This window comes from Pipistrellus hanaki (genome assembly GCF_964339955.1).
Source record: "Pipistrellus hanaki genome assembly, chromosome: 4".
NCBI classification, from domain to species: Eukaryota; Metazoa; Chordata; class Mammalia; order Chiroptera; family Vespertilionidae; genus Pipistrellus; species Pipistrellus hanaki.
Genome location: NC_140506.1, coordinates 32,928,273 through 32,937,129, shown reverse-complemented (window position 1 = coordinate 32,937,129; position 8,857 = coordinate 32,928,273). Strand labels below are relative to the sequence as shown.

Below are 8,857 nucleotides of genomic sequence, written 5' to 3'. Positions count from 1 at the left end.
GGAATTAAATACTAGTATTTCCCACGCTCGAGTAATGGAGAGGCAAAGCAACCCCAGAATATTTTTTTAGAAGGTTAGACCCAGGAGAGGAGGAGCAGAAAGGAACTATAGAGTCTGGAGCTGCTTTGCTTCCCCTTTGTCACCAAGATTATTTCCCCATGCGTTCTACACCCTCAAAAACAAACACAAACAGAAGCCATCCTGCATAGTAGTGGAATGAACAGACCTGGCTTTAATAACAGGCTCTGCCTGACTAGCTGGGTGACCTCAAGCAAGTCACCTATAAAATGGGGATACCTCCACCTACTCTACAGGTTTTATACATCACATAGTGGCAACATAACCAGAAGATGAGGTCTTATTGTCTTTAAAAGGGCGAGGGGAAATTAGCATTGATGATTTTTCCCACAGTGCCAGTCACCTTCCATCTTTGCCTCCCTCACATCTTTGACTGCTGTACAGGACTCATACACAAACACCACACTTTTTTTTCTTTCCCTTCCTTCCATCTTTCTATAAACCCCCTTCCTTCTTCTTCTTCTTCTTCTTTTTAATATATTTTATTGATTTTTTACAGAGAGGAGGAGAGAGGGATAGAGAGCTAGAAACATCGATGAGAGAAAAAGAAACATCGACCAGCTACCTCTTGCACACCCCCTACTGGGGATGTGCCCACAACCAATGTACATGCCCTTGACCAGAATCGAACCTGGGACCTTTCAGTCCGCAGACTGACGCTCTACCACTGAGCCAAACCAGTTTCGGCCCCCTTCCTTCTTTCTATAAACTCCGTGCTTCTTTTTTTTTTTCCTTCCATTTTGATGGACCATCCTATTCCAAGATGGAATGCATTACCACATAATGAATGCATAACAGCCACAATCCCAAGCTCCAAGTTTCTCACTTAGGTTTACCACCCTAGAAACTTTTTTAATGGAAAACCAGGGAAAGAACAGAGGGCTCTCCAATAATTTAAGTTAAAGCATATTTGTGGAGAGAAGCCTGAATCATTCAGACTTTTAGCAAGTATAAAGTTACTCTCCTCTGTGCAGATTTTAGTTTTAGACTGTGACTCAAGTAGGAATGGTACTAAAGCAAAGGTAACAGAGACAATATTCTTATCTTGTACAAAGTAGTATAATAAATGATCTCACCTAGCCAAATGTTTCACCGTATAAAACTAAGGGGCAACTATAAAGAATGGAACAATTTGTTCTTTGCCCGTCGGTGGTTGGGCACCATCCACAGTTAGAAAATTCCTGAACAGCTCAGCCAGTGGAATCAGGCCGATATTCAAAGTATGCAACCTCAAAGACTGGGAGAGGTGAGCCTGCCCACTCCAATACCTTTAGATGGAACTTAAATCATTCAAAAGACTCATTAAAAACCTCCAGAATTTCTTATAACAGTACCTAAGAATCCTTACCTTGATATGTAAACTCTCTTCTTTTAAGCATTTGTTCATCATTTATGAAGTCACAGTGCCAAGCCTAATGCTACAATTCTACAATCCAGAATTTAACCTGCACCCAACACCAATGAAGTACATAGGGGGTTGGGATAATACATAAACTTGTAAGACACAATTTGCTTTTAAAAAGTTTCACCTTCCCCCTTCCTCTCTAAGTCAATAAAATATGCATTTTTTTTTTAAATGTCACAAACTCTAATCAGTCCCATCCTAGACCTTTCTGGTGCGTGCTTCCAATCAGACAGGGCTCAGAACCTGCATGTGTCACCGATTCTCACACTCTGTTTAGCAGCCTGCCTCCTCCTCTCTGGCCTTCACCGGAAAGCAGCCCTGTGAGGCTGGGACCATGTCTGCCCTGTTCCCACTGAGCCCGCTGGGCCCAGCTCAGGGCCTAAAAAAAAAAAAAAAAAAAAAAAGTTTCACCTTCCGGCTTTGGGAAATAGATGTAACTGGCCATACTTATTATTTACTTTCTGACAAGGACTGGTCTAAATTACACATTAACTACCTTCATCTAACTAGATTAGGTACAGATAGCTTTCAAATAAGCAAAATGAGACCCAGGAAGTAATTTGCCCAAGGTCACACACAAACAGCAAGTAATTGCTGGAGGGCAAAGCAAGACCACCTGCAGGAAAGAGCAAGCAGGTTCTATGGCAGCAACTAAAGATGTTTTTGGAACACCCTTCCACAGCACGTGTGCCTGCATGACTCCCTCCTCCCCCCACCCTGGTTCTGCGTGCATGTTCTTTTTCTAACTCCAAAGTGGCATTAATTTTAACAGTGTTTCCTAAAACCTACACAAGATACTTGGCTATTTCATTCATGAAAACTAGTCCCTTTAGAAGAAATGTTAACAATATGAAACACAGGAGGAGAGGTGAGATCATCTTCCATCTAATTTATTTGTGCTTTCATACAAGAGTTATATGGTGAGTGTAAGCAGAACCATGAGCTTCCAGGAGATTGAGTTTGAATTCTTATTTCTATGGCTGAGCCTTTAAAATGTCCACTTGGGATACTTCCAAACCCAAGGCTGGAAAATGACGAGTGTGTTTATGTTAGGGAACTCCCCCATCCCCTCCCCAGCCAACTGAATCTAAGATCCCTGGAACCATGACTAAAGAATTCTACCCTGACCCTTTAATACATGCATACCCCCCATTCATGTCATTATAGAAACTCAGATATTTATATGAAAGTATTTCACATTATTATAAGTATTTAAAATGCACTGAAAATGAAAAAGGACAGAGCAACTCCACCTTATCCAACCTATTAATTTATTAAGAAAATCAAGCTAGAGTGGGAGTAGAACCTCATAATCAAAGATTCCTAGTTTAGCCAAAACCCATTTGGCTCAGTGGATAGAGCATCAGCCGGCGGACTGAAAGGTCCCGGGTTCAATTCCGACAAGGGCATGTACCCTGGTTGCAGGCACATCCCCAGTGGAGGGTGTGCAAGAGGCAGCTGATCGATGTTTCTCTCTCATTGATGTTTCTAACTCTATTCCTCTCTCTTCCTCTCTGTAAAAAAAATCAATAAAATATATTTTTTTAAAAAAGATTTCTAGTTTAGTCACTTGATAGAATGTGACAATGGACCAATGAATCCATCAGATCATTACGGTAAAATGAGAAATGGTTCCAAATCGATGGAACTGTTGTAAGAAATTAAATATTCTGTGTATGTATGCGCGTATATAGAATGTAACTTTTACTATAAATACTGAGTTAAAAATACAAAGCATAAGTGACAAAACTAACACCTTTTATTTCTGGGTGATGGGTACAGGTAATGTTTATAGTTTCCTATATTCCTTTAAATTTTTCAAAATAAAGAAATAAAAATGTTGATCTCATCTACTTTTAATACAAAACACACATGTAAGGAAATCTTACGCAGTGAACCTTTATCAAATAGACCACATGCTTTCACAACAAAACCTTGAACAAATTCATATATATATATATATATGTATATATATTAGAATGCAGACATAAGAATCACGGAGATGAGACCTCAGAAATCAAATCTAAACCTCTTCCTTTTCAGACTAGGAACTGCTTGAGTGCCTTTTCAAAGTTATATCCAACTAGTTAATGTCAATCCCATCAGAAATGCCCCAATCCTGGCTCATGAAGTGGTCTTTAGTAAGTACCACATTTGAAAAACGATTTTGTTTTTGTATTTTAAAGTCCAATTTTATGGCACAATTTTACAATGCAAACTTAGGCTATTTGATTTTCTGTATTCAGCTGAATTGGTTTTGTAAAAACACTGGCAAGCTTGACTTCGTGAACTAATGATTACATTGACTTCCAAGCACAAAGTTGAGATTTTAGCACACATAGAAATCAGTTAAGTGGCTCAAGAGAGTCCTTACCATTTGATGTGAATCCAAAAGGTATGAAAAGCATAGACTATTATCTTTACTCAAAAGTATGTAAAGCACCTGGGAAATTAAGAATTTCTTCAATTTGAACAAATGAATTGGTGTTATAATGGAAACATTACTTAAAAGTTTATCTTTGGGCCCTGGCAGGCAAGACAGTTGGTGAGAGCGTTGTCCCGATATGTAAAGGTTGTAGGTTTGACCCTGGTCAGGGCACAAACAAGAAGCAACCAATAAGTGCATGAATGGACGGAGCAACGAGTTGATGGTTCTCTCTTTCTCTAAAAATCAATAATTTAAAAAAAAAGTTTATCTTTGGAAAATGATTCAGACTGGTATATAAAAAAGGACATACTTGATGAAATGGGGCTCTGTGATAAATCTGAAAAGTCCAAGGCTGATCATAAATTCCTGTGCTGATTATGGTGGTAGTCACACCCCAAGCATATAGCTTCTTCAGTAAAAGGTTTACCTTTGCCCTGTCCATTGTCTTGTGCTTCTAGGTTAACATACCTTTAAAATACCAGAGCATTCCTCTTTTTCAGACTCCTCTGAGGCATAACCACCCTCAAGAGAGCACATCATTTTTCTTATAATACAATCCCTATCTTGCTTTCTCCAATCTTCATGTAATCTTCCTTATTTCCAAATACACAAAAGAAACTGCAAAAGTATAATTCTTGGAGCATTTGAGATCTTGCTTCCTAACATATTGTCAAAACATTTGGCTCAAATAAACTCCTTTAAAAATCTCATATATGCATACCCCATGGACATGGACAGTAATTTGGTAAAGGCCAAGAAGAAGGAGGCCGGGGAGGGCGGAGGTGGGCAAAGGGTGGGGAGGGGGACTCTGCAATAATGTCAATATTAAAATTTTTTAAATAAATCTCTATAGGTACGTTGACAAACTTGAATGTTTGAATTGCAGACTGATGATCAATTTACAGATTCAAAATATTTCCACAAAAACATAGTTCTAAATTGGAGGGATAATCACAATCAACTTGGCTAGTGACATGCCCAGTATTATCAGCTAGTTTTACTTTACTAGTAAAAATCTGAATGAAAAGGAAGTGCTGAGATTTTAGAGCAAATGAATTGGCTTCCTTATTAACAGATTGGGAAACAAACAACCAGCATAACACCCAAAGGAGTTTAAAACAATAACACGTATAATTGCTGAGTGTAGTTTAGCAAAGCTTAAAATTAACAGCACTAATGACATCAAACAGGTCTATTATAGAAAGAAAACACCTGGTTTAATATCTTATAAGATATGTACAGAACTTGAAAATTCCTGTAAGATACATTTCAAGACACAACTGAATTATAAATGTAATTAGGTACTCTGATATAATGAAGCGCCTAGATGGTTTAAAAAAAAAAAAAAGGCATGTAAACCATAAAAGATTAAAAAGTATTTTAAAATATACACAATAAAATTCTAGCCAGTGGTTTTAAATTTTGATTTTTAAAAAGTAAATATATATTTACAATCTTTAAATTTCACAAGTTGTTACTTTTATATGGTCTTTATTACCAAGATAACATAAAATAATAAAAAGTTCTTTTAACCATTTACACACAGAAAAAAAAAATCAATAGGGAAGTTGGTAGAATGTAGTATCAGTAGATATGAACGGTTAGGGACTTTATTAATGGAGTCATAAAACAGACTTAACCAAAACTGCAAACTAGGAAACAAGTGGTTTCACTTCATTGCAGGGACCCAGTTTCCTTATATGAAAAGGAATGATTATAAATAACAGTTATGTGAAGGGAGGATTCTGGGAGGATTCAATGAGATTACCTATTGGAACAATTGAGGCACTAAGACATGACTGCCTAGGGCGTGAAAGTTCATGCACAGTACACTCAGCAACCTTCCTGAAAGGTTTAAAAACTTCAAACAACGGTTCTTAATATCAGAACCAATGTTGACAGCATTAAATCCTTAATTGGAGTGTTCAGTCCAGTTGATTATCAAAAGCTATTTATAAAATGCTTCAATACCAGTGATATTAAAGCTACCAAAACTTTGTCATGACCACAAAGATTTGGCCTCTCTGGTTAGAGTCCAAAGTCATTTTGCATGCTGACACCACTGCAGAGATGTCAGACACTTTTCAATCACTCAAACAATCTGGAATTTGCTTTCTGTTTTCCCTCTGTCATAATCTCCAACCATCTTCTTGATGTGGGACAACTTGCTCTTCAACTGCTTGCAATAATTCCTCTTATTTTTGTAATCTGCAGACTGAAAAGGAAAAAAAATATGAACCAGGTAAATTTAACAAAATAAAAATGAGTTATGTGTAGCTGCTGGGAAGGCAAGGTCAACTAAAAAAAGGGGACTATTAGTCACCAGAATTGTTGGGTGTGTTAAATGATGTAACATGTTATGTAAGGCACCAGGCACTATCTCAAACCAGAGAGGCAGTTGATGCTCTTTGCTGAACAACATCTTCTAACCTGAGTTTTTAAAACGATACTTGAATTTCTAACGATTTGTAAAGTGACCAAAAAAACAAACAAACAAAAAAAAACCACAACCCAAAACCGGGAAAAACCAATATGGCAGCATAAATAAACACCTGAACTTGCTGCCTCACACAACCACTTCAAAACTACAACTAAAAGACAAAACGGACATCATCCAGAACCACAGAAAGACTGGCTGAGTGGAAATTCTACAACTAGAAGGGAAGAGAAAAGCACACGACTCAGAGGAGCTGCGGAAATAAAGTGCAGAGGTACGGAGGCATGCGTGTGGAAAGGGCTGGCAACTGAGGATGCTGTTGTCTTTTGCAGTCGGGAGGGAGACACAAACTCCTGACTCCTCTGAACTCCAGTTCCGGGCAAGACTCTGGGGATCCAGACTCATATGGGGAGAAACTGGACTGTCTGGCATCAGATGGAACTCAAGGACAGCTTCCTCTCAGAGGTGCTTGCAGCAATTACCGATTACCGCGGGACCTGAAAACCTGGGGACCTCTTTGGGCAGGACTGAGGATCAGCCATAGCTGTTTGCTCTGCCCTGTTAATTCCCTGAGACCCCACTCCACCCACGCTGTGTGCAGAGGCTTTTGCATATGAATGGCCTGACCCTTTGCAATCTAAAATTACCTTACAAACTGCAGCTAGATCAGAGAGACCCAGAACATCCAAAAGAAGGCCCAAGGACATCCACAGCAGCTTGCATTGCTTCACAGCTGGGCCTCATCTGGGCACCTCCAAACCCCAAACAAAGAAGAGGAATCTGCAGATTTCTCCATAGCTCCTGCTGGGTGGCCTCAAGCAGAGGCTAAATTAGCACCTCCTTGGAGATCCAAGGGCCAGTGTACCCAGGGGTCAGAGTAGGACCATCCAGATTACAACTCCTCAGATCCATAAGGGACACACTCAGGGGGCAGACTTGGTGAGCACCAAAGCCCCATTGAAGCAAGGCTTGTCTCACAAGGGTGTCTTCAGCACAGAAGTTCTCCCATCATAGACACAACTGATCCTCACAGCCAATTAAAAATATTATCTTATTTTTGCACCCAGAGCTACTTGTTTTAGCTTCATGAGAAGTGCTTTGTCTGAGGTAGAATTTCAGGTATTTACCACTAGACCAGTGGTCGGCAAACTCATTAGTCAACAGAGCCAAATATCAACAGTACAACGATTGAAATTTCTTTTGAGAGCCAAATTTTTTAAACTTAAACTTCTTCTAATGCCAATTCTTCAAAACAGACTCGCCAAGGCTGTGGTATTTTGTGGAAGAGCCACACTCAAGGGGCCAAAGAGCCACATGTGGCTCTTGAGTCATGGTTTGCCAACCACTGGGTTAGAGCATCATCCCTGTATGCCAAGGTTGCAGATTCAGTCCTGGGTCAGGGCACATACAAAAAGCAACCAATGAATGCATAAATAAATGGAAAAATAAATATTTCTCTCCCTCTCTCTCTCTCTCTCTCTCTCTCTCTCTCTCTCTCTCTCTCTCTCTCAAATCAATCAATAGTTTTTTGGAGAGAAATCACACATACATGGTTCCATTTTTTTTATGGTTCCATTTATATGAAGTTCAAAACAGGCAATATTAATCTACGATGTTAGAGGTGAGAATGGTGGTTACCTCTGGAGAGAGCAAAAATTGTAAGGAAGTACAGAAGGGCATTCTCAGTGTTACAAGGAAATTTCTTGATCTGAGTGCCAGGTACAAAGGTATGTGGTTGCTTTGTGAAAATTTACCAACTTGTACATTTATGATGTGCACTTGTATGTATGTATACTTCAACCTTTAAAAAAGTTTTTAAAAATCAGTATTGGTGATAGATCCAAACAACTTAAACTGAGGTTCCAACTTCTCAGTTATAGTTTATCTGGCAACTATTGGGCCTTCTGTCTATAATCAGTACATGCGTGACAAGGTATTCTAAAGGTTAAAAGAAAAACATGCAACAGAAAAATTATTCCTCAGAGAATCTTACAAACTGGGATACTTACTCCCTTAACTTGCTTCAATCTATTGTATTCATCAGCAGCAGCCTATTAATGAGAAACACAAGAGAATATGTTTAATGGGCATTTCTATGTTCAAAAATAACATCACTGATGCTATAATTTGAAGCTAAAGATGCAAAAAATACAGGAAATTAAAATAATGACATTTTAAAGCTCTTAAAACTATTATGGTCAGCAGGAGGCCTGAGGAAGCTGGTGAAGAGAAACTTTTGATATATTTCTTAGTTCTTACATTCCATTCACATAGGCAGGTAACTGTTTTGCTGCCTCTCATCTTTCCTGATGCCAGTCCATGTGCTACGCTGACACCAGAGAGGTCTCTTATAAAGCACTGTTCCGTCATGTCATATAGTGTTATACAAGTTGTCAGAGCTCCCCATTAACCTCTCTACTGATCTAGTCTCCTAACTATTCAGTTTTAGCATTCATCATTTGCAATTCCTTTTAATTACAAATTAAACAATTAATCATGTTAATGCTTC

At 38.7% G+C, this 8,857-nt stretch overlaps 1 protein-coding gene across 5 annotated transcripts in view; it reads right to left on the bottom strand.

Annotated features, from left to right (window-relative positions):
• Positions 1–3,224: 3,224 nt before the first annotated feature.
• Positions 3,225–8,857, bottom strand: part of OCLN (occludin) — a 64,838-nt gene continuing 59,205 nt past the window's right edge. For all 5 annotated transcript variants that reach the window (XM_084880922.1, XM_084880919.1, XM_084880920.1 and 2 more), the window contains exons 8-9: positions 8,358–8,399; positions 3,225–6,126 (exon numbers count right to left, since the gene is read on the bottom strand). In XM_084880922.1, the coding sequence (XP_084737048.1) occupies positions 6,004–6,126; positions 8,358–8,399 (165 nt within the window). In that variant the 3' untranslated portion in view covers positions 3,225–6,003. The remainder of the gene's footprint in view (positions 6,127–8,357; positions 8,400–8,857) is intronic.